The sequence below is a fragment of the Apostichopus japonicus genome, chromosome 10 (assembly GCF_037975245.1).
Source record: "Apostichopus japonicus isolate 1M-3 chromosome 10, ASM3797524v1, whole genome shotgun sequence".
Classification (NCBI taxonomy): domain Eukaryota; kingdom Metazoa; phylum Echinodermata; class Holothuroidea; order Aspidochirotida; family Stichopodidae; genus Apostichopus; species Apostichopus japonicus.
Window position 1 is genome coordinate 16,485,824 of NC_092570.1, and position 23,079 is coordinate 16,508,902.

Genomic DNA, 23,079 nt, shown 5'->3' on the forward strand with positions numbered 1-23,079 from the left:
AGGCACTGTTTGTTCTCTCAATACGAGTGCTTTAAAGCATCATATGGGAGGACAGTTCAGAGTGGTATAAGCACTAGGAAATTGTCCTATCTGGCTGTTATATACGTAGCCTATTATGAACATTCATCAATTGCGCAACATGCGTCGGTGCATTTACAAGTAAATTTATAGTTAGATCTTTGCAGCTTTCAGTTTTTCTATTTAATATGTTTATTTGATTCATTTTCTTTTCGGGTTGGGTTTAACTGCATGAAAACGTGATTCTTGGTATAAAGTACATTCTGCTTTGAATAAATATATATATATATATATGATGACAAGAAGAGTGACAATGACATTAGCGATAATCACGTCGATGACGAAGACGGTAACGATGACGACAACGAGACGATGACAGTGACGGTGACGATGACGATGGCGATGACAGTGACGGTGACGATGACAATGACGATGTCAATGGCGATGACGATGGTAGTGACGGTGACGATGTCAATGACAATGGCGATGACAATGACGATGTAAATGGCGATGACAATGGCGATGGCGATGGTAGTGACGGTGATGTTGTCAATGGCGATGGCGATGACAGTGACGGTGACGATGACAATGACGATGTTAATGGCGATGGATGTCAATGGCGATGATAGTGACGGTGATGATGACAATGACGATGACAATGACGTCGATGCCAATGGCGATGACGATGGCGATGGTAGTGACGGTGACGGTGAAGATGACCATGGCAATGACGATGTCGATGACGATGGCGACGGCGATGGTGAATGCGACGGTAGTGACGGTGACGGTGACAATGAAAATAACGATCATGACGTCGATGGAAATAACGACGACGATGACTATGACGACCACGATGACAATGGCGATGGCAGTGACGGTGACCTCTTTCTTTTGAGTCACAGACAAAACAGTGTGATATCATTTCTCTAGTAGTCATTAAATGTCACTTAAAAGGACTTCCTAAAACCCACTTTAAATTGTCCATAACGGTGATAAGCTTAACAGCTAGTGTTTTATTTAATTTTTCGTGATTGTTTCCTTTTACAGCTCCAAAGCTATCTGTCTAATTAGACAAATATGTTTTGTTACCCTATTTTTAGTTCATTTCTTAACCACAATAAGGTAACACGTCGTTTCAGTTCATCGTATCATTGGGCGTGTGTTTTTTCAGTTAAAGTAAATCCAGCTTAACCAAAGAATACAATACATCCACGTGTTAATGATTACTAAGACCTTGATGGACTACGGTCTTCTGTGTGATAGTATTATCAGGGAGCCTATGTTTAGCGTATATGATAAGCATAAGAACTTTTTCAAACTGCTTGATAACACTTAATCGGGGAACAAGGTTCCGATTTACATGTAAACTCACTTGGCCTCAAGGTAGGCTGACTTATACATGACATTTCTCTACAAGGATTATGAAACATAACCACAGACCGTGTATATAGAGCTGCAGATCTGTCAGTAACAGTAACACAGAGTGACGGTAAGTCGAAAACATTCCATTATACTTGCCAGGGGAAAACCCGAGGATAGGACCAGGGTGCCTCGGGCCTCCCGTGTTTTTTTTTATATATTTATTTATGCATTTTTAGTTATCTGCAGATATAGTATGTTCTATAGCAAGCTACATAGTGGAAATTGAGTAAGTGGAGCACGTTTCACCCACGGTCATTTCGTAAAAGACTTTTGCAGGTTTTTTGTTTTAATGATGAACAGTTGTTCAATATAGTAACTTCGATACCTACCGAAATTTTACTCTTCTTTCGAGATATCATGCCCCCTTACCATTCGGTGGCGTCGCCAAAGGAGGGGGGGGGTTGAGGGCACGTGCCCTCCCAAAATAAATCGTGCCCCCTAGTTGCCCCCCCCCACAGATGCAATTTGTAATGTTTAAAAAATTACTCAAACAAAAACTTTTTTTTACAAAGCACGAAACGTAATATGTTCTTCAGTAAAACTTCTTTCCACCGACCATCACAATAACCAGTTGTTTTCTCACTAACAAGGTCACAGAGGCCCCGGTGTGAATCGCTAGTTCTTAAAGGCGATATCGCTCGTAGACTTTTTTTTGAGGGCGCTGGCATTTTCGAGGTTTCAGCGAGGTTTAATGGGACCCCGAAAACTCACGTGACCTCGGTGGCAAATTTAGATCAGTGAATAGCACAGGCAAGTGTATGCGTAACAAGCCCGTACCCATGCACACATAATGTTATAGCACAGCATTTCAGATTATTGTACTGTTTACCGCAAAGGATTTTCGTACGCGATAGTTTGTTGTTTGTGTGCCTTTTGAGTAAAGAATACTGTACGATTTTCGTACAAATACATTCGATTAGACTAGAGTATAGTGACAATCATGGAAAAGGGATCAGGGCAAGGAGAATCGGGCGAAAGAAAACGACCTTATCCTGGAACGAGCGTATAGGTTCAAGTGGAGGAAAGCCATTGTTGCATGGACCTGACAAAAACAGCAGTGCAAAGGAACAACAGCGACGAAGAGATGCCACGAAGATCTATCTTCTACGTTCCTACGTAAACTGGCAAATGGAGAAAGAACTCTACAAACATGTCCACGATTTGACTTCTGTTAGCAACGCAGATTTCGCAGAACATTTGCTTCAGGATCACACAAAAAGGTAATGATTTGCTAAGCTAGGCTAAAACTGTATAGGGTAATACTAGTACATAGTAGTACTACAGGGTATTGTCCTAGGTAACTGTCAGTATTGCGAAGTACAGAAAACTGCAAAGTTCGGACACCCTTAAGAAATACACGATTGCACCATGATAACCTACAAGCGAAAGCCAATATCACTAAAAACTAGGAAGCTACAGTTATTTCCTCTCCAAAATGACCCGTGCGCAAGTATGTACGTACATATCTGTCAATAAAATGAAGATAGTTGTTGGGGTATTTTAAAGACCAAATATGGAGGCAATTTTTGTTGTTGAGATTTTCCATTAATTTAGGAGTTTACATACCCATAATCAACATGTGTAAAAAATAATCTTCGAAAACCTACTATAACCCATCAAAAACGACCACGAAAATGGACATTTTGGGTAGTCACGTGACATGAACCTCTGGAATGTCTGAAAACAGAGATTGACCCAAAGGAGCCTCTGGTCACCGTGTGACGTCAAAGTTTGTATACCGCGAAAATCAAACGCTGATATAGGCACTGTTTGTACACAGATAGCGAACAATTGTACTGTTTTTGACTTCCAATTTCGAGCGTTTGAAAAGCTGTTAGCTTAAAACAAGAACACATGAAGGTTAACAACAAGTTTTAAGACAATTATAAGCAGAAATTTTAGTTAAATTGCTTATTTTATTAGCAAAATTTCCACTCAAATGGAGGCATATTTTACATAGCGTAGCGTCAATAGGTCCGTACGGTACAATATACTTACATAGTACTTACTCGTTTTAATATCCAAAAGTATACAAACACAGAAAAAGTATCCTGTCAATAAACAAATTTAGCAGTGAATATCCTAATCCACGTTTCTTGTTCAATCCTGGGCGAAAAACTACCGTGAGTCTGTGTAATTCCATAGAGTTAGGTCTAGTTGAAACAGGCCTTGCCCAGTACTAACATCCCACAATCACAAGACAGTAACTAACGAAATAAAACGTCCGATCGCTACATACTACCGTTTTTATTCAACTCCTTGGACCATGCAGATGTCGGAATAAACAGAACGGACAATATTACACATGTATCAGGAACTCACGATACTGGAATACAACAAATGAAATAGATAAATCCTAACATGGCTATTTACACATGCTGTGAGCCATCGCCGGCGAGAGTTGTAACTAACTACCGTACATGTACTTACAATGCTATACCCTTTGCACGGTATATACGGTCATCTCTTACAGTTAATATATTTCTGTCAATTGCGTGATATAATGTTACATGTAAGGACGTCCAGGGCGTGTTTACGGTCAATTTCACATTAGCTATGTCCGACCATGGTCCGACACAGCTATCAACAGTATATAATTTTCACAGAATGAGACATATGCAGCATACACAGAAGCAGGGTCATGCATGTGGACTCATGGGCATGAGATACTCCGGGTGCTGAAAAATCTTTCCGCGTGGATCTCAAAAAATTGATCCAAAGTCTGCGGCGTTTTACGTCAGTTCTTTTACTCGGAAATCTAAAAAAGCTGATGCTTTTGTTGGATGAGGTATAACTGCAACCTCCAACAACACAGAATTGTGACATTTTGAGGAAAAAGGAGTAATATCGTTGATGTTTTTGGCAGCTCAAGCATACGACTTTACACACTAAAAGTATAGTTGTGAGTGAGGTATACAAACGTTGACGTCACATGGTCACCTGATGTCTTAGGAATGTTTCAGGAATGTCTGAAATAGAAGCTGACTTTTCGTCCCATTTTTCACGTATTTAACGTCCGAAATTGGTAAAGTTAATTACAGCAATGTAATTGGAGTCAGTTAAGGATTACATACATGAAAAATGGTGGGATTTTATGTTCATCGAAAAGTCTCCATAGTTGGTCTTTAAGGCTTAGGTGTTCGAACTTCGCAGTGTCTATGCTATTGTATTTGTAACATACATGATTTGATGAGCCTAGGCTTTGTAACTAGGCCTATCATTCATTATTTTTCCAATGGACCTAGCGTATGCTAACCTTATCATACTTATCCTAGCACAAAATAGCAGTAAGTTGTATTACTGAGTCATCATCATCACTGTTTGTGAATGCTTGTCATGAGGATACTGTATAGGCTGTTTCTTACGACTAGTCGTAACAATTATAAACTATTCTTACGACAAAGGCAAATTCAAGTGCAGTAAATAAAGCAACTGCGCATGTAGTAAGGGTAACCCTAAACATAACCCTAAACCTCAATCCTAACCCTAACCGGAAGTTATTGTTACTCATCGTCGTAAAATTAGTACTCCTAATCATAAAAATAGCAACTGCCCATGCGTAGTCGGAAATTGTTCTTACGACTAGTTGTAAGAATAGCCACTTTGTACTGTATACAGTTAAAAATTAAAATATCCTTCCTAAAGAAGACTGACAGGGACTGGAGGTCTTAAGTTTCACTCCTCATATTTATGCCATGGAAAGCTGGGCCTTCTCATCACCAAAAAGTAAACTGTTTTTGCCTCAACAAATTGATGGAAATATATTTTCTAACCACTAGGCCTAGAGAGGTGATCTGTTCATCCCCACCCCCTCCAGGTTCTAAATTGTTATCAGCTGTCCTTGTTTGAAGAATAATTCTTGTGAATGAGCATTTGAAAGAAAAGCCTCACCTATGCCCAGTCATAATTTACTGGGCATATAACATAGGACTAAGGCCTATAGTATTAGTAATAAGTATCTGAATTTAGTGTTCATAGTTACTGTATTCCCTAATTTTGTAATATATACCAGTGAGGAAGGCCTACTGTGCTGTACAAGTACAACCACATGGACCTGCAATTTTTCCTATAAAAATAATGCATCTACATAAATAATTTAGAATCACTCCTAACTGATTCACATGTTTTCACACCGCTGAGTATGCAAATAGACCTTAGGTTTTTCTAAGGTCAGCCACAGCCAGCATATATGCAATCAAGTTTTTAAGGTTCATTTGGGCAACAGGGTGTTATACTGTTATCTACTGACTGTCTGTCCAATATTCCAGCAATCATGTGTACATGTCAGTGTTTGGGATTTTTGAAGGAACCCAACTGCTATGCAAGAAATTAGGTAAATTAGCCTCACAAATTGAGGGACCATAGTACATATAGCTATACCTATATAAACCTTTATATAGCCATGCCTGGGGGTAAGAAAGTACCAGTTTTTTTTTGTGTAGGCCTGATGCTCATACTTTATGATGCTGTGCTAAGTTATCATATTTTTTATATATAGTCAGTATATACTATGCTTGTTTTTGTTCAGCTTCTTGTGAATGATCTGATGTTTAGTGTTCAAAAATTATAATATCTATTAAATTTGGTGGCCGAAACTATCTCTTGTGGAGAGTAATCTAGCGTTAAATTAATGGTAGTCTGAAATCAAGCTATTCATGTAAACAGGAATTTTTCACAATGGTGGGCTTATGTCATGGTGTAAGCTAGCATCTCAATTCTCACTCATGAAACCAACTGCTCACATAAACAGGAAGTTTACACAGTAGGTAAATAATGAGTGTACATCAAACTCTGATCAAAAGACTGGACATCTTTTAGCGATATGAAACCAATCAGTTCACTAAGACAGGAAGTTTACATAGTAAATTTTACATTGACATGTGAGCTCAAGTTGTTGGGCAAGCAGTTGGGCAACACAAAATTATCCTTACAATTCTTGAAAGGTACCGCGGTTTATGGATATGTTGAAGAAGAGTATGAAAGAATATCTCATCCTTATCTGGGTTTAAATCAATGTGGGTTAACAATATGTTATTATTGAAATATGCCTAAGTGTTTGTTTGTTACTTTTCTCTTTCATGTATGTTTGTAATGATTTGGTCATTACCAGATTCATTATGCATACAATTAAGCTTGGGGTGTACAGTAAAATTACTATTTCAGTTATATGATTTACGGACAATTTTTTTGGTTTCATTGTATAGGTTTCAAATGCATCTTTTCCGGAAAGATGCTGAAAGTCAAACAGAGGCATTCTCAGCAGCTGTCACCACAGAAAGATCAGTTGACACTCAGAAAGGAGAAGGTAAATTTATATGTTTATCCTTGCATGAATTACAGACTGGAAGAGCAGTGCTAATCTTATCTGATCTGATGTGATCAGAAAAATAATGCAATTTCATTCTCATTAAATTCCAAAAGAAAAGAAAAAAATGGTAGCATATTGCTCATCCACTAAAAAGCATACATGTGTATGAAAATTTATAAAAGTAAGTGGGCCTGATATTATCAGGATCTTCTTTAGAGGCAAACTGACTAGTAACAGTAAATTCAAGAGACACAATAGAGCCTGGAACAGAGAGGACATAGTGAACACAAAGAAAGAAGTTAATGGTGTATTGAACAAAAGGAGTCAGTGAAAGCAGAGGTATTTAGATAAACTGTGGAGTACAGAGCGAGGATTAAGTAAGGAGAGAGGGCGAATAAACTATAGCAGAATACAGAGATGGAGCAGGATAAAGTTAGTCATGTCCTTCCTGTATATTGAGCCCATTCAGTTGAATGGTGCTAGGGCATTCCGTCCGCTCTCTCTATCTCTGCTGTGGTGTACTATGTCTGAGATGGTTAGTCTACGAATTCAGTTACCTGTTGGGACATGTCTTTAATGGTATGATTGGGCAGCTGAAAGTGTTCCCCTACTGGAGTCTCCATTTTCATGGTATTGACTTGTGACTAGAACTGCTTCTTGAGGGTGGTCTTGGTTTCACCAACATACTTGTAACTTCAATGTCCTCTAAACTCAATGACACCATTTAAATTGAAATATCAGTTTCCAGTGCTGCATAAGTGTGATAAGTTCTAAACAAAAGGTATATTTTTAGTCACAGCCATAGAAGCTATAGCAGGATACTTGCAATCTAGTAACTCTTGTTTTATGTAATCTCTACAGATACTCCTGATCCAGTTACTTCAACACCTCTCAAGAAGCCATCTGCCAATGTTCTGTCCAATGTCACCAGTAGGATTAGATATGGAGCAGCATGGGAGAAAAACCTCAGAATATACGAATACACATTGCCACATTTACATGATCCTGAACAAAAGAGATCATACATATGGCAGGGGCAAGCACTTTTCCCAGACTTTTGTTGACAGGTTGTGCGACATTCACAAACGTTGGATTAGCAGCTAATGATACATCTGCATCACCAGATTGAGATAAATTGCTTTCGTCCATTTTGTTCGATAGTAGCTATGACTGTGAATCAGGAGCTTGGCCACCCTCTAAGTCAAGGTGGGCAAGGTTGGGGAAATTCAATCAAGGAGTAACAATCAGAGAATGGCCAGCTTTATATTATTGTATATAGGCCTACACGCACAGCGTGTATAAATATCTGTATCGGTTTATTTACACTGGTGTTCATTTCCGTTGCCAGGAGGGGATATGATTTGAACGTGGGGGAGGGTGTGGGGGGTTGGGGAGGGGGTCCCATTTGAAGTGTCCAAACGATGCTAATCTTTACATCAAGGAGGTTTTATACTCTATTATGCTAAATGCTAAAGAAATGATGGTTGCTAAGTCAAAATTTGATGCCAATTTTTGTATGTATACTTGACAATTACAATGCGGTTTTTTCGGACGCTTGTGCGGGTCAGCGGGTTTGGGTGTTAGAATGCGGGTCTAATTCCCGCGAATTGCGGGTCAGTTGTGAGCTCTGCATTTAATTTTAAACCAGAAAACGAAAAGGTTTAGACTAGTCTACCACTGCTATTCCTCTCGATTTTTTTAATTTCCAATGATTTAGCGGATGTTCGGAAACACTTTTGGCTCACCTTTGGGGGGGGGGCCATGGCCCCCCTTGGCCCCCCCTTGGATCCGCCATTGCTCATGCACTGGTGTATTTATTTCCTGGCAAGATAACAGTTAGGCATAGTAAGGGTCAGAGGTCATCACAACTTAAAGAGTTGTTTGAGTCCCTGTGGTCTCTTACATCCTGGTAGCAGTAGAGAGAAGAAGCCTAATAGATCAGAAACCATAATCATCTTCTGTTGTGTCTTATTTTCCAGCATCCTTGAAACATTATATCCTTCCCCTTTGATTTGTTGATGTCATAAAGCTGTACTTATGTTGTGCATTATTTAATCCCAGTATTTAGATTGTATATTCTTCTTGTGTATTTGACAGTATCCCAGTGATCTCCATTTTTCTGCTCTTGGTTTTTTTCTCTCTGTACTTTCATATCATATCTATCTCTACCCCTAGCCTCCATCTCCACATTTTCTTTACTTTCTTCCTCCATCCCTTCATCAGTCTTTCACGCTTTCTTTCTTGACCTCTTTCCTCCCTCTGTTTACCCTGTATGTTTTAGTTTGCCGACTCCCCCCCCCCCCCCCCGGATTATTCGGAGTTGTTCGTGATGGTTCAATGATCTTATAGTCAGGCATAGGCCTATATGGTTCTCTTTGTCCTTCATTGCCGTCGAAGTTTGAAATGAATTAATCGTGCTAGGAACTTCCGGGCAATGTTTAATTTTCTGTGGCAAGAAAAAAAGCTTCCCCCCAGTCTCTCCTGGTTGACTATATAGAGCCCGTACGCCTATATGGTCACACAATAGTATAGATAAGTATGATCCATGCAGACATCTAGTATATATTTTTTTAAATTCAATCCAATTTCAGTTAAAGTTTCGAGTTGTAATTCGAGTCAGTCGTGATGAGGTGCCCCATGGTGGAGCTGGGTAACCCACCCCAACCCCGTTGCCGACTTTTTGGCATTTCGTTGGGAGCCGTTCGGAACAAGAAACAGGATAGTCAATTCTGGGAGTACAGTACGCTGGAATGCAATACACTGACGTGATTTAGAAAAAAAGTTTTTTGCTTTGACGGCCGATGCTCAGCGAGACACTTTTCAATGGAAATAACTATTAGTTTATTGTTCATGTACTTATTCCCTTTTTGCCAATCCTTTCTAAAGAGGGTGGAGCCGCCCCTTATGGCAACGTATTTTCCTTCCCTTTTCCGTTCAAGTTTCGTTATTTTTTAATTCGGGTCAAAGGGGTGCAAGGACAGGGTTTACGTGCACCGGTTAGGAGGACGGGGTGCAGCTAGGGCAAGTGCTCTGTGATCGCCTAAAGGGCCCGTTGCCAGGAGTCCAAAAATAATTAAATATACATATTTATCTGTATATGATATATGACATAAAATGCTTTGTCTTTCCCTCCTGATATATAACTAATGTAAGCTGTGACTCAGTCTATGTATAATTAATACCTAAATTGGCTGAAATACCAATTGTTCACACATGACGGACTTGACTTTACGTTTGATACCCAATAGTTTGTAATCACTTCAGTCAATTTTTTCACTCATTCGCGTTTGTCTTTTTGTGACACCAGTCAGCGTGAATCAGACATAAAGTTCATAACTATTAGTTTCTTGAGCTGTTTCTTGACTTCGACTGCTCACCATGTAGGCCTAAAAGAATAAAAGCAGGGAACTGCTAGAGTAGCAGCTCCCTGGTCAAACTATTACGCCTGATGCAAAGCTCGACCGTAACCTATACTGTACAGCCCATTAGTTGTGAAAAGTTCTGAACGTAAAACAAAGCACTGAGTTTTGTATCACACAACACACACGAAAACGCGGCCTAATACCGCATACTACTGACCAGGGAGTTGTTCCATAACAACTCCCTGTACTGCCACAGACAAGAAACTATGCAGGAATTTCGCCAAGGCCACCGTTCAAGTAACCGAACCCGTTTATTGCTTACTAGCCGTAAATACGGGATTGCTGAGAAATTACGAGACAACAGCGACGATCCGATAGAGGGTAGTATTGATATTATTTTTGAGTCGGGTGGTGTGAAGGACAGAATTTACGAGGAAATTACGAGCGATCCCACCTTTAAACTTAACTACTACCCTGCATAAATTTCAATTTTCAACACTCTTATTTGGAAACCTAATCAAAGCAATAGGGTTAACTTTTATTTTTTGTATTTATTTGTATAACTGTTTTATCCGCCTCAATTAAAAACATGAATATCGGACAGACTAAGCCCAAAAATTCTTGAACATAAAGTTACTTCATGTTGCAATATATAGCACCAGATTGCATCTAACGACCCTTAAGTAATAATAAAATATGATGCTTTATCAAATGAGGCTTTATCAAAACCAAAGCCAACTCAATTGGAGTTAACTTTAAAGCAGGTTTGGTATATGCAATTGTTCCAAAATACCTGTAGCGATTATTACTCCAAATATAATTGCCTTTGATCTGCACACTATGACGTAGTTATGTGATTTCAATTCCGAATAGGATGGGTTGCCCCCCCCCCTTTTTTTTATTATGAAAATCAAGTCTAAAAGTCGCTTTAGGATACTCGTTGGTGTTTAGTTAGTTTTGAATATAGGACAGGAGTTCTCTAATAAGGCCTTTTCATTACGAAATGAAACAAGGTTACAAGTTTAATTAACAGAAGAGGGTGCTTCTAATTTATGGAAAGGGGGTTCTTTCAAAACCTGGAAGGAGTGCTCTCACCCTACCCGCAGCCCTCACCCCACCACTTTCAACCCCGGCTACGCCGCCCTGTAATTGAGAAAAAATATTGGGCTATCTGTAAATATTACATGAATTGGATACAATACGAAACAAATCTTCAACTCGACGCAAAATTCCAGCTTTGGACGTGACTCAAAATTGACCAACATATCAAACGACTTCTGTCTGTTTAAATAATGACACTCGATTGTTTACTGATTTGAAAGACAAGGCACCCTCTGCCGAGAAGATCTGGAGCTTGTCACTCGAATTAACCTACTAACCCATTAATTCAATTAAGAAACCCCTTCAGGCCAGGCTTGCATGCTCTCGATATGATTACAGGCATGGTTGTGTATTTTTAATATCTAACACTTTTATTTCCTCTCCCACCCCCCCCCCACCCCCGTGTATTCATTGTTTTGAAGGACTCATGTATAATCCTATCTAAGGTGTTCTTTTCATATTTAATATGTTAGATTCAGCGTTTGCAATGCACATGTCCATTACACAAAATATATTAAAGAAAAAAAGTAACGAAGCAAATGTGGTTAGATGGTGTCCTATTTAGACTTGATCAAGTCTCTAGCCTTGTGTGTGAAAAGACTATTATATTTGTGATATCTCACGACTGGAATATATACGGTTTTTCTTCGAATTGACAGTTATCTCTATATATAGCATACAGGCCAATTATGATGGTTTGGTGTGTGTATGTGTGTATGTGTGGTGAGTATATGCGTTATTCGATCATCAAGGTCCGTTCGGCTTGTCAGAGTTATTATCTGTCCGAAATTTCAAAAATATATCAAAGATCAAGGTTAAATAAACCCATAAAGAAGAATAGATGCACTTCGCCCTTATTAGCATAGACATGATAACTGCATTAACCTCCTGAACTGTTATTGTACAGCGATTAAGCTATCTATCAGGGACGGCTTTGTTTGTTGTTGTTGATAATTAAGGGTATTTGAAATTCAAAGTACATACAAATGAATACATCAACGCAGTTGTCTAGTGGTCGCGACGGAAGGGTGCAAGATACTTATATGTCAAACATAGATTAAATAGTCGAGCAAACGCACGTAGGTATACCTGCATACAAAGATAGTTATAGCGGGATTAATCTCCGGACTATCATAACAACGCTTAACTGGAAATTAGCAGGAACAGTACCAAAGACATATATAGGTATCATCACCCATCCTAGGAAATAGAAGAAACGCTTGTTTGATTGATGTTGTTTTCTCTTGCTGTGGCTGAATTTGTAAGTGATTGTTGTTGTTGTTCGTTTATCTCTTCTTTCTACAATATATAGGCTATATGTAGTTTATATAGTAATATAGTTTTTCGCAAGTTCTCTTCATGTGAACAAGAACAAATTGCCGTTCTTCTCAGTAGAATATAGCAACACACTACTTATGAAAAATAATTCGAGGTATATGCACTAGTTCGTGTGAAATATATTGTATCATAACAATAACGATTACATTCTAAGGATGATCACCCCTTAAAGGATTGGTTCAGGTGTTTGACATGTCTATTGTGTATGAAAGAGCACAAAAAGACAAAAAGACAAAAAGAACAGTGCAGAAACTACCATGATAGCATGCTCTGTTAAGGAGATATGACACTTTGAAGATATCCAAATTTCTTTGAAAACAACTGGTGTAGAAAGACTTACTGTGAGGGTGTGACGTCACATACTCGCTTCCTTAACATTTGTGAATATATTTCTTTAAAAATTATTTACAATTTTTAACACATTTGAAAATAATATAATCAAAAATTCTTCAGATGTTTAATCTCAAATACTTCCTTTGACAATATATGAGATCTCCTGACATATCTTTTGGTTGAAAGTCATGAAACCTCACAAAATATTTAGAGAAAAAAAAACAAAGACTTTTCAGGAATGTGAGGATGTGACATCACAGCCAGTCAGATTTCAGCAGTTTCTACACAATCTGATAAAACTTTACACTTGAATATCTCTTTAAACGAAAAAGATATTTGAACAATTTTTTTCACCATTGTGTTTCTTTTATTGTCCTCTTCCATATACCATAAACATGTATGACAACTGAACCAATCCTTTAACGATACCACCTAAACTTATTTAAATGCATATTGTATATGAATACTGCAGGCTTAGCTTGAAGAAAAAACTTTCACCTGATTTTTCCTTACTCTTTCTTCCCCAGACTCTCATATTGGCGGGTAATTTACATGACGAAACCAAAATGTCGAGGACAGACGGGTAAGCAACGCTTCCAGGCTTCTGGTCTAAATTGTTATGCCTCAGAATGCGCCATTTGAGTTCTAAATTTCTTGGGGTGTGTAGGGTGTTCCCATATATCTCCCAACATCCAGCAAAGGGGGTACGACTCCAACGAATCGAGGGTCACAACTTCTCCTTTATAATATCCTGGATCCTGCCCTGACCATATTTAAACAAGGTGAATGGGCACATGGAGTGGTATTGTGTTACACGTTAACATTGGAAACAAATTTCAAACAGGATATAGATATGACACCCGCCCCGCGATTAACAAAAATAAAATCGGCCCGCCCTATTTCTTTAACAGTCTTTCCCTGACCGACCCCCCCCCTCCCCATTCTCGCATTGCTGATGCGGATCTAGGCGACCCTACCGGCCCTACCCTGCACATTAGTCAATCTAGGTATATTTAAATATGTCTGGCCATCTTTCTCTGGTCCTTATAGAGTGTTAATTGACAACCACTGTCCTATCCATCTGTCCTATCCACATGTCCTATCCACCTCTCCTATCCACCTATACGTTGATAGAAGTGTCAGTACCAACCACATGTCTTGTATGAGTTTACCATGTCTGCAAGCCTATTAACAATTGACAGGTATTTCACTGAGGTTTCAGGCCACAGCTAGGCCATGTTCGTCGTCAGTCAATCTATATCTTCGTGTATATGTATACATGCTTTCGATCTATAAACTTATACTAGTTGGTAGGCTTAATCTCTAAAACATGCATGATTGGATGATAATAGTCAGAAAGTTAATGATATGAGAGTTAAATGGCACACAAACCCTCAACCAATCATTCTTTGCTTGTACAGTATATCACAGAGATCTTCATGGGCAAAATACTCCGTCAATTAAGCTAAAAAATGTCTTGTTCTATTTGGCAGATATATCCTAGTTTTAAAATCCATGTCCTGGAGCTGTCATTTTGTAAATATGTGATGTCAGACACATTGCCAAAAGAATCTGACCCCCTTTCTCTTTCTTTCTCTTTCTAGTGATAATTTTCAAGCCAGAGTGTTAACAGTGTAGATACCGAATTCAATGCCATCATGGTGACATATTTAAGAGGTGCAATAGGTTAGATTCAGTGTTTGCAAAAGCCATCTTCATAAATGTATAAAAAAAAAACATTTTAAATATGTAGGGGGGAAAAACAAGCAATTGAAGAACATGTGGCTCAATTATGTTATATTGAGGCGGCTTCGCCAAGTCCTTCTGCCTTGTCGGTGAAATTACATTCAAGCAGGTGATATCTCCAAAAAAAGAAAAATAAATTCTTTAAACCTGCTCGTTGAAGTTATACATGACACTTAGCTCTACATGACATAAATCAATGGTAATGGTTGGGTTCGTGTCTCCTTTAACTTTTAACAACTTGACATTTCCATTCACAGCGGAGATATTTTCAACATCAAATTCGCGCCTCTTAATATACCGCGTAAACGCCGTCTGCAAACTTTGGGAGTTATACACTTTTGGTTTATCTTCCTCTTATCAGCAATTATCTGCATCCTGATTTGTTTGGCTCTACTCCTTACTGGGTAAGTTATCTTTCTTTCGTCAAATATTTAAATTTCAAACTTTCAGACTAGGATGCGGACATTCCCCCCCCCCCTCCCGCAAGATTGAAATGGATGAGCTAGTATATAAATGATGAGTTTGTTTCTTACACCATATATATAATACCGTTAACATACGTCAGTTGCACGAATAGTTAAGAGCTGTTTCAACGTTAACTATGTATACCGATCAGCGGTCCACAATGGCTGAGACACGCGCCCCTGCATGCATAAGACCCACGCCCTTCAGAATCGATGTTTAGAATGCACGGAAGCTATAGCATTGGACTATGGAGGGGATCTTATCATAATGGATCTCCGAGATAAATTTCACAATTTCTTGAAGAATCCCGCGACCCATCAAAAAAATATTTCGCGTCGTATAGTTTGTAGATCGTCGCCTAACGGTCATCCCATAAAACGCAAACACACAGAATTACGATCGATTAGCTTCTGAAGATGAACGTTCAAGTCCGTATCCATGCATGGATTAACATGCATCAGTTGCATGTGTTGTAAGTAAGGGACGCCGTCTACACCTTCCATGAAAACAAACATGACATAAGTAGCAAAAAACGAACTTAGGCAAAACGATAAAATATTTCTTCTAAGCTTCGCTAACGTTTTCAATCAAAGAAAAGGAAACTCTGTGATTTCTTTTCATTCATTGAATTAATTCCATTTCCCTTTCTTTACATGATATAGGCACTATTTCATCTTTCTGGCTCTTGTGACGTGGACGTACATAGATAGGGCTACACCTATATCAGGCGGACGACGATCAGCATGGGTTCGAAACTGGGCCCTCTTTAAAAATATGGTAGATTATTTCCCCTACAAATTAATCAAAACTGTTGACATTGATCCGAAACATTGCTACATCTTTGGATTCCATCCACATGGTATTATGGGTATGGGCTTATTTGCCCATTTCGCGAGTGAAGGAAGCAACTTTAGCCAAATATTTCCCGGGATCACGCCATACCCGTTGACGCTACACGGATGGTTCTACATTCCAATTATTAGAGACTACCTCATGTTATCCGGTAAGCGTATACTTTTTAACCCCGTCAGTCAAGCAACGTGCTACATTGAAAACAATTAAAAATATTTACCAGTGTTATACCTTTTACAAGCTACTAAGATTACAAACGTATTTTAACATGAGTCTAGGATCACTTGATATTTTTTCCTACATATACCGTGGGTATCGTCATATTATCAATAACCTCGATACCGAATGATCACGACCCAGATCCCGTATTGCACACGACTTGGAAGCCCTACATCAGCTATTTACACTTTTCATAATAATAATAATAAATTACATTTATATAGCGCTTAATAAAGCGTTTCAATGCGCTTTACAAAGTAGGAAAGAGTCAAATGAAAACCCGGGGGAAAAAAGAAACTAGGAATCAAACAGAAATATTTTAAGTTGTCTCTTGAAAATACAAAGGGAGGGAGAGCCACGAACGTGAAATGGGAGTTCGTTCCAAAGAGAAGGCGCAGCTACAGAAAAGGCACGATCGCCTTACAAATGGGTCATTCCGTGTCAAATCACGGATGGCTGTTGTTGCACCCTCTCCAAAAATTCCCAAACTTTTTGTATGATTGGACCACCATGAAATAAGCATATTCTGAAAATTTCAGTTGCATTGCTTTACAATTGGCCAATTAATCACACTTTGAAATTCCACAATTTGTCGCCACCATGGCATTTTGGCATTTTCTTGACTTTTGAGGTCTCATTTCTCAGCAATTAAACATTCTACTACCTTTCTATTACATATGCCTATGGATTCTATCCCATAGAACAGGAAAATAAAAAATTAAGCTACAAAAATATTGTCTAGTGGAGTTAGGTCAACTTAAAAGTGTCAAAATATTTGATTTTTGTACTTTTCACTAAAAAATGTGCTATTTTTAGTGATGAATTGCTCCTAAACCATTGCTTCAGGGTACTTGATTCTTTCAGAGGTTGTTATTTCTAGTATAAACATTACAAAATAATGATTACAATGCTTTCCTATAATATGTTTGCAAGTTGCGCAACTCTAAAGTTGCTATTTCATGCTGCGATTCAGCATGAGGTAGGGGTTTTGACGCCAAATTTTTACCAAAGTAACCATGTTAGAGCTGTCAGGGTTTTATACTTTAATTATAAGTATAAAGTTCTTACACCTAAACAAATTTCAGGGTTCCAGCTGTTCTCAATATTAATTTATGAAGTTGTTAGGTTTCGCATAATTGAAGTTGAAGTTAAATTTCATTTCTCAGATAATTTCAATTTTACATTTTTTTTCGTTTTCTTTTTCTGGAATTGCATGTCGTTAAAATAGAAGTTCACACTCAGATTAAACGTGCCTCAATATTGCTAAATATTATCACGACTTCATTGTACAATTATTGTCGATGAAGTTCATGCATGCAAGCTTTCGTTTCTGATCAGGTTTATGCTCCGTTCAGAAGGAGAGCATGGATTGGATTTTGTCAAGACCTGGAAATGTGGCTATCGTTGCCGTTGGTGGAGCGAGGGAGTCACTGGATGCCAAACCGGGAGAAAATAAGGTCATTCTCAATCCAAGAAAGGGATTTATAAAAAGAGCAATTATCAACGGGTAGGTACTTAAAAACATTTGGGCTGAGGGGGGGGGTACCAGGGGAGAGGGGAGTACTCTTTACTATTATTTTCTTTTGTGCTATCTCCCATGCAAGAATCTGTGGTTGAAAGATATTTGGATATTTCCATAACATCCAATTTCTCAAATCTGGTGTGTGTGTAACCATAGTTCCTAAAATTAAAAATAAATAAAGTATATGTAATTTTGTTGCTAAACAATTAGACAATTGTGTAACATCAAATCACTTTGACATTCTACGAATATAGGCTAAACCAAAATAACTCTGCACTCCTGTTCACTGAATTTCAAAAAGGAGTATTTTTGAAGTCATATCTGCTATTGATATTGTCAGGGCGTCGGAACCGGTACGGCAGGTCCGGCGAACGCCGGACCAATATTTACGGCGCAAAAAAAAAAAAAAATAGGACTAAGAAAGAAAAATGGCAAAAATAATCTAGGAGGTATATTTTTCAATAATTTTCAATAATGATGACGGCAAGTAGGCTAAATGTAACTACTCTGGCATGGCAGGGGTTTTGTTTTCAAGCTCGGGAAGTGCCATTTCCTGCAATCTGGGAGGCATTTTTTCAAAATTTTCTCCGTTACGTTACCCGCTTACCACGGTGGCGCGTAGCGTAGTTTGACCTACCAAACGTCCCCCGATAATTATAATAGATGGCCACACTCTGATCTGCCGTACCAATCCAAAATAGCTTCCGACGACCCTGATTCTGCATGCTGTAACTTTTCATTTATTTATTTCATTAGTTGAAAGAGTGGTCTATACTTCCTGATTATTATTAAATTATAGTCGTTAAATTCATTCCACAGAGCGCATCTCGTTCCAATGTATTCATTCGGTGAAATCGAGATGTATGACCAAATAGACAACACAAAGTACAGGTGGTTAAGAAAACTACAAGAGAAACTCACAAAGATAGTCGGAGTAGCGCCACCACTTTTTCACGGCCGCGGTCTATTCAATTACAACTTCGGACTTATGCCACACAGAGTACCAATTAACACAGTCGGTAAGGAAACCGCATGTGACAGCAATTGCAGGAGTTTATTTCTCTGTATATAATCTTTCTTTTTAACTCACCATCTTTGTTATAGGCTTTCGTTGCTGACAGTTGTTCTTTTTTTTATTTGTTTTGTTATGTTCTGTGTTATGTTACTATGTTCCCCGCCCCCTTTTTATTGTATATGACATATTTGTGTAACAGTCTTTTCGCCTAGATTCGAACAGCCCGATCTCTTGTATTATGACGTGAACATTAATCAATTTAACAAATTAAGCTAGCTTTAAGGACAAGATTATAATTGTTTACGATGGAGAGGGACTCTCTCAATTCGAAAGCACCCCCCCCCCCCTCCATCCAATCCACCCTACACCAATCCGGTAATACTGTATACCTATATATATATATATATATATATATATATATATATATATATATATATATATATATATGTATATTTTCGAGTTGGATAGCATCATGTTTGATCTCTAGAGTAGGGCAAAATATGTCACCAAAAACAGAACTAGTATTGTTCGATACAGGTGACAAACGCCTACAGTGGAATTACGATCTTCCTTACCGGTTTCGAACCTCTGGACATACAATCAGCGTCCATAGCCTAGTGGTTAGGGTGTCCGCGTACAGAGCGGGAGGCCCGTGGTTCGAATCCCGGTGGAGGCTGAAAGTTTTTTCACTGTTCTTGATTTTCCAACTCATACGATTTTCATTTATATATATATATATATATATATATATATATAGGGCCTATATATATATTTGTTTCCTCTCACAGTGGGAAAGCCCATACCAGTAGAGAAGCGCTCGGACCCAAGTAGAGAGGAGATTGTTAATTTACATCAACAATATGTACAGGCGCTGATACAACTATTTGAAGACAACAAGTCAAAATACGGTCTCAAAAAGGAAGACAAACTACAAATTTTATGAGCTAAACTTACTCGGTTCACCGTACATCCGATATATACGCGATAAAGATTTGAACATACTGCAGGGTATTTTTTCTGTTCACTAGTGCGATGTATATATAGGCCCCTATATTGGTAAGCCAATCGTTTTAATATTTTGTTTTGCCAATTCAAGCACGGTACGTATAGCTTTCTCTCGGATATTTATAAAACAAATCTATCTATCCATCTAACTATTTCTTACAATTAATTAGAATTGATTCCAAATGTCACCTTGAGAGACATACTGTACTCATGCAATTATGCTAGTGTTTACTATATAGCCTACTGCATGCCGGTATAAACTAATAATTAATTAATGAAATGTATATCTTTACACATGTACAAGAAGAAACAGATTTAAGATTGTCACATTTAAGCTTTAAACCTGTCACCTCAGAAGTTAGACGGACTAGCTCGGACTTTCTGAGGTCTCATGTTCTTAATAGAATGATACCGAAAACTTGCCAACCCAGAAAGTATATGATTACGAAAATTAAAAATTTAAAGGTAAATTATAACTATTGTTGATGTATGCCTTTGTGTTAAAACATAAAAGAGTATCGACCATGTTTACATCCTTTCTCCATGTTTCAAGATATATATACATTTTCTCGAAAGCGTCTTTTTAAGGCCAAATTCGTATGAATTTTTTGTATCTTCTCAATAAGCATAAATAAAAGAGGAACATTGCACCATACTGGTAAAGGCGGAAGTCAGTCTCGGGAACCCAGAAACAGCGAAAAACATCTGTGAAATGACTAACTAGTCAAATAAGCGTTTCCCTGATTTTTCTTCTTTTTTTTTCTTCTTTTTTATGAATCATCGTCCACTTTGTTACTTTTCAAAAACGAGGGCGCTTCAAAAGTGATATACGGTAAGCGGTCGAGCCACAAGTGCTAATTAATTAATTAATTGGCTATATCCAAAGTACAGACATACCTGTTCGTCGTGTTGTTCGCCGTCGTGAATTTTCCTTGAATTTCGCCTGTTGGAAAGACAGTCGTCCAAAACATAAAAATTCCGTTACACAATCATGTATACAATCGGTGTAAACAATGAGAAACACGTGTTTTGTTGCAACAATCGCGGAACTGATACTAGCGTCAGCGGTTCATGCTACGTACAGAGCAAAGAGCTTAATAGTGTCAGTGGTACAGAGTCGCCGATAGTTGCGAACCGTTCGGTGAACGTACTTTGCTATTGTTCATTTCATTTTTTCCTCAGAATTATTTGGCTCCAAGAGATACGACTCATTCCAGAGGCATCATCCATGCTTTCCGAAGAAGTCCGTAAACATGGGTGGTTTCGAAAATTAGAATTTGTATACGATCAAATTGACTATGCAGGTAGCATATGCCCTTTAAAAGCCCCATTGACGTACTCACTAAATCACAAAAGTAATGTGGTCTCTCAGTCTAGATAGAAGTTCACACTAGCTAAATGCTACCCATCACTGGATAGCTGACAAGTTGGCCTTTCATGACACCATCAATTTTCCGTATCATAGCCATGCAGAGTATTTGCTATCAAAGCCTGAATTTTTCGTCACTTGTAAACAAACCGCCTCACTTAGTAGTAAACAATCTTCGTACGCTGCTCCTGGGAGGCCTAAAGGGGTCTAAAATTGCCTCAATTGACCCAAAGTTTGCACCACATGTACTTCCTTTCATGTTCTTGAACATGCAAGCCAAAAGCCTGATAGGCAACGTATCAAAAAATTTGTTTTCCTACTGCATTTTGGCACTTTTCCTGCGGATAGGAGAACATCCGGGCGGAATGATATAGACTGTAATAGGAGTATGCCACCTACAGGTCACTAGCAATACAGTAACGTGCAATAATTAAAGATCTGTATTAATAAGATTTTGAATTCCTGTATGTCGTCATTCTCCTCGTGCGTAATTTTTTGTTTGTAGAATGTAAGATTTTTTTTTAACACATTAGAAATTAAAATAAGTTTTGAACGTATATCTTACTTTCACATGTGCAATTTCATTTTATAACCGGTTGACAACCTCTTTTTCTGTACAAAGATTATGTGGCTCGCTTACGTCACTTTTGCAGCGCCCTCGGAATATTGAAAGTTGTAACAACTTATGCACGCTTAATTAGTGTGCATGATTTATAATTGGAGAAAAAAATCCTGAAAACTCAGGGAAACATGTCTCTGACTTGTTATTTCACATATGTTATTATGTGATTTTATAATGTAAAATGTGGACACTGCATAAACCATAAGGTTTATTTCTGCTTCTTTGGGTGTAGAAAAGTCAGAGCCTAATATGATGGTGTAGCCTAATCCTATAATTATTAGGACTGAACATCCAAGGGATATATTTTTAGGATGATATGTATCAAATTTGTTCTTGATCATAATGAAACAATCGGACATATATGCTATTTATGACAATGAAATAAATGAAAATTAATTAGCATCTGAAATCTAATTTAGCCTTATCGATAAAAGATATATTTTTATCAATAATTTACCGATAAGCAATATACATATAGTTATATGTAAATGAAAAGTGTAATTTTAGTTAAGAAATGATAAATTCTAATTAAGAAAATGAGCTGAATTTGTTACATGCTACGTGTGTTTTTCTTTTCTTAACGGTAGCTTGACAATTAGTTCGGAAGCATAATTGTTGTATATACATACTGTAAGTCTCGCTTTGATGTATGCAACCCGCATTCCCATCCCTATCCTGGTATGCTTGGCTTCACAACAACAAGGTGCAAAGGTCTTCAAAACAAGTTGACTACTCCTCCTTACAGCATTGGCATAGCCAGCATTTTATTGTTAGGGGGCAAGATTTTTCTTAAGGGGGGCAACCCCGTGATGGTTGATGGTAGGAATTACCACGAGTGGCATCATTGGTCGCTCAAAATGCACATGGGTTGCTATAGCGCTAGTTTGTAATGGTAATACAACCGACCAAATTATTGGCGCTTATTCTGTAGAACGATATTGATCAACGGTCTCCGTATGTGGGTATGATGAAGTCCCAAAATGTGTAATATATCGGTCTGATTACCAAGTTCTGACCTTATATGAAGTATGAACATGAGCCCTGAGGTATGAACACTTGTGATTAGAACTCCAAAAAAGTGTAAAAAAAGAAGTATTTTGAATACATCACTGGATTTCATTGGGGGGGGCAAGATTGTAGCACAAAGCAAATTTTTGGGCATTGCCCCCTGGCCCCCCTCTGCATGGTTACGCCATTGCCTACAGTAGTCAGTGGCGTAGCTAGGATTTTTTGAGTGGGGGGGCCATGGGGGGGCTGTTCTTTCTTGTGGGGGGGGGGCGGGGTTACTATCTGAGCGGAGCGCCACCTTGGTTGGCGCGGAGCGTACAGAGAAAATTTGAGATTTCAGCACCCCCCAGATCGCAGGAGATGGCACCTGTGAG

General features: G+C 38.3%; 2 protein-coding genes across 6 annotated transcripts; both read left to right on the plus strand.

The window, feature by feature from the left end:
- The first annotated feature begins 1,333 nt into the window (after positions 1-1,333).
- LOC139974664 (2-acylglycerol O-acyltransferase 1-like) lies at positions 1,334-22,729 on the plus strand. Of its 5 annotated transcripts, XR_011795520.1 has the most exons (8): positions 12,246-12,472; positions 13,410-13,465; positions 14,886-15,032; positions 15,756-16,096; positions 17,503-17,671; positions 18,506-18,705; positions 19,490-20,538; positions 20,889-22,137. XR_011795520.1 is itself a non-coding variant. In XM_071981913.1 (7 exons), the coding sequence occupies exons 2-7, from the start codon at positions 13,435-13,437 to the stop codon at positions 19,642-19,644; spliced, it is 939 nt and encodes a 312-aa protein (XP_071838014.1). In that variant the 5' UTR covers positions 1,334-1,507; positions 13,410-13,434; the 3' UTR covers positions 19,645-22,729. The 5 variants fall into 5 exon arrangements, 4 of the variants coding, with proteins under 4 accessions (XP_071838014.1, XP_071838013.1, XP_071838015.1 ...); XM_071981913.1 differs by lacking the exon at positions 12,246-12,472 and adding an exon at positions 1,334-1,507 and having other exon boundaries at positions 14,990-15,032; positions 19,490-22,729; XM_071981912.1 differs by lacking the exon at positions 12,246-12,472 and adding an exon at positions 1,335-1,507 and having other exon boundaries at positions 19,490-22,136.
- LOC139974680 (uncharacterized) lies at positions 2,179-8,092 on the plus strand. Its single transcript, XM_071981954.1, has 3 exons — positions 2,179-2,660; positions 6,645-6,745; positions 7,610-8,092. Exons 1-3 carry the CDS (start codon positions 2,569-2,571, stop codon positions 7,810-7,812), a joined length of 396 nt encoding a protein of 131 aa, XP_071838055.1. The 5' UTR covers positions 2,179-2,568; the 3' UTR covers positions 7,813-8,092.
- Positions 22,730-23,079: the final 350 nt, after the last annotated feature.

What these genes read in the sequence shown, in the direction of transcription:
- LOC139974664 (XM_071981911.1), top strand. Translation starts at nt 12,443, where the DNA reads ATGTTGTTTTCTCTTGCTGTGGCTGAATTT. An exon ending in CTCTTGCTGTGGCTGAATTT is followed by an intron (nt 12,473 to 13,409) that starts GTAAGTGATTGT and finishes TTTCTTCCCCAG; the next exon opens with ACTCTCATATTGGCGGGTAA. An exon ending in AGACTACCTCATGTTATCCG is followed by an intron (nt 16,097 to 17,502) that starts GTAAGCGTATAC and finishes GTTTCTGATCAG; the next exon opens with GTTTATGCTCCGTTCAGAAG.
- LOC139974680 (XM_071981954.1), top strand. Translation starts at nt 2,569, where the DNA reads ATGGAGAAAGAACTCTACAAACATGTCCACGATTTGACTTCTGTTAGC. An exon ending in CTTCAGGATCACACAAAAAG is followed by an intron (nt 2,661 to 6,644) that starts GTAATGATTTGC and finishes TTCATTGTATAG; the next exon opens with GTTTCAAATGCATCTTTTCC. An exon ending in TGACACTCAGAAAGGAGAAG is followed by an intron (nt 6,746 to 7,609) that starts GTAAATTTATAT and finishes TAATCTCTACAG; the next exon opens with ATACTCCTGATCCAGTTACT.